This window comes from Balearica regulorum, chromosome 31 (genome assembly GCF_011004875.1).
Source record: "Balearica regulorum gibbericeps isolate bBalReg1 chromosome 31, bBalReg1.pri, whole genome shotgun sequence".
Taxonomy (NCBI): domain Eukaryota; kingdom Metazoa; phylum Chordata; class Aves; order Gruiformes; family Gruidae; genus Balearica; species Balearica regulorum.
The window spans coordinates 197236-199660 of NC_046214.1; the positions used below are offsets into that span (position 1 = coordinate 197236).

Consider the following 2425-nt stretch of genomic DNA (forward strand, 5'->3'; position numbering starts at 1 on the left):
CAGGGAGTGGGAGGAAACTGCAGACAAGGACTGGGAGAGACTGCATTCAGGCAGCTCTGTTTTGGTCCCTCACTGTATAAATCTGCTGGGTGTTGTCTGCTGAGCAATGAGCTGACTCTCCGTTTAAGACATCCCATCTTCAGGAGACCTGAATCTCTGTTTTGTCTGTCCCACTGGGCTTGCGTGCTGCCCCTCAGAAAGGCACAGCTCTCCTGTAGGATCCCAGGGAGTGCTGAGCCATCCCTCGTGGGTTGCCCATCTCCTTTCAGATTCCTTTGCTTCTAAAAGGGGATCATGTCTTGCCCTCTCCATCACAACTCCACCTTTATGCTAAAAAGAGAAGAGTTTGCAGATCTGCTCTTTGAAACACCACCCTCCTGATTTCAGAGTCCTGTTGCTTCTTTTTTTTTTAAAAAAAAAGAAAAAAGAGTAATTTGTGTGTACAGATAGCAGAAGTGAAAGCAAAGGGCAGCTGGGAACAAGACTGTTGGACACTGCACCTCTCCTGACTCTGACATGAACCACAAAGAGCTGACCCTTTTGCCTGTCTTGTCCTAAGACTCCACATTTTCAGTCATAAAAAGAGAGCATTTCTACCCTTAACCTAGTACTCACCAGATGTGATGGTGGAAAGAAAAAACACAGAGAAAAATCATGGTAAAGACAAGCTCAGCCTCTCTTCTGCAGCCCACACAAGCTGGAGTGATGAGTGCAGATATTGAACATTCCCATGAAGGGTGAATTGCATCTGACATCCCTTGTGACCATCAAAGGTGTCAAGAACCAGCTCCCACGTACTCACAGCAGCAGGGCAGAGCTGAGTCCTTGGCAGCACAGGGGCAGCGGTCCTGCTCCTCAAAGGACACTCAGCCAGCACAAAGCAAAGAAAGGAAATCCCTTGGAATTGGGGGAGGGGGTGTGATGTCTACGAAAAATGGAGTGGCTTTGCTCAGAGAAGTCTGTCGTAATTTTCCCCTGTCTGTTCCTCCTTAGGACAATGTCCCTTAGTGAAGAACCTGCAAATGACCAACAACAGCAGCTCCATCACTGAGTTCCTCCTCCTGCCATTCGCAGACACACAGGAGCTGCAGCTCTTGCACTTCTGGCTCTTCCTGGGCATCTACCTGGCTGCTCTCCTGGGCAATGGCCTCATCATCACTGCCATAGCCTGCCACCACCACCTCCACACCCCCATGTACTTCTTCCTCCTCAACCTCTCCCTCCTCGACCTGGGCTCCATCTCCACCACTGTCCCTAAAGCCATGGCCAATTCCCTCTGGGACACCAGGGCCATCTCCTACGCAGGATGTGCTGCACAGGTCTTTTTCTTTTACTTTCTGATTTCAGCAGAATATTCCCTCCTCACTGTCATGGCCTATGACCGCTACGTTGCCATCTGCCAACCCCTGCACTACGGGACCCTGCTGGGCAGCAGAGCTTGTGTCCACATGGCAGCAGCTGCCTGGGGCAGTGGGTTTCTCTATGCTGTGCTGCACACGGCCAATACATTTTGTATACCACTCTGCCATGACAATGCTGTGGACCAGTTCTTCTGTGAAATCCCCCAGATCCTCAAGGTCTCCTGCTCAGACTCCTACCTCAGGGAAGTTGGGCTTCTCATATTAAGCTGTTTTTTAGGTTTTGGTTGTTTTGTTTTCATTGTGCTGTCCTATGTGCAGATCTTCAGGGCCGTGCTGAGGATTCCCACTGAGCAGGGACGGCACAAAGCCTTTTCCACGTGCCTCCCTCACCTGGCCGTGGTCTCCCTGTTTATCAGCACTGCCATGTTTGCCTACCTGAAGCCCCCCTTCATCTCCTCCCCATCCCTGGACCTGGTGGTGGCAGTTCTGTACTCAGTGGTGCCTCCAGCAGTGAACCCCCTCGTCTATAGCATGAGGAACAAAGAGCTCAAGGGTGCAGTTTGGAAATTGATGACTAGATGGTTTTTAGAAGTAATATAGTTCCCAGCTGCTTCTCCAGAGTATTTGTAACATAATTCATAACAAGCTTATGGTATCTTTTATATATTTTGTAGCTGATGTTATTACTGATTTTTTTTTTACTTCCAATAATGTTGTTCACAAAGAATTATCATTATTCATACTAATTCTTATTTATTATAGAATAGAATCATATCATAGAATGGCTTGGATTGAAAGGGACCTCAAACATCTTCTAGTTCCAAACCTCCTGCCATGGCCAGGGACACCCTCCACTAGACCAGGTTGCCGAAAGCCCCATCCAACCTGGCCTTGAACACTTCCAGGGATGGGGCATCCACAGCTTCTCTGGGCAATGTGTTCCAGTGCCTCACCACCCTCACAGGGAAGATTTTTTTCCCTTATATCTAATCAAATTCTACCCTCTTTTAGTTTAAGGCCATTACACCCTGTCTTGTCACTACATGCCATTGAAACAGCCCCAC

General features: G+C 48.6%; 1 protein-coding gene across 1 annotated transcript; it reads left to right on the forward strand.

Moving 5' to 3' along the window:
• The first annotated feature begins 1022 nt into the window (after window positions 1–1022).
• On the forward strand, window positions 1023–1961 carry LOC142598823 (olfactory receptor 14C36-like). The gene has a single exon (XM_075738247.1). It carries the CDS (start codon window positions 1023–1025, stop codon window positions 1959–1961), a length of 939 nt encoding a protein of 312 aa, XP_075594362.1.
• The last annotated feature ends 464 nt before the right edge of the window (window positions 1962–2425 follow it).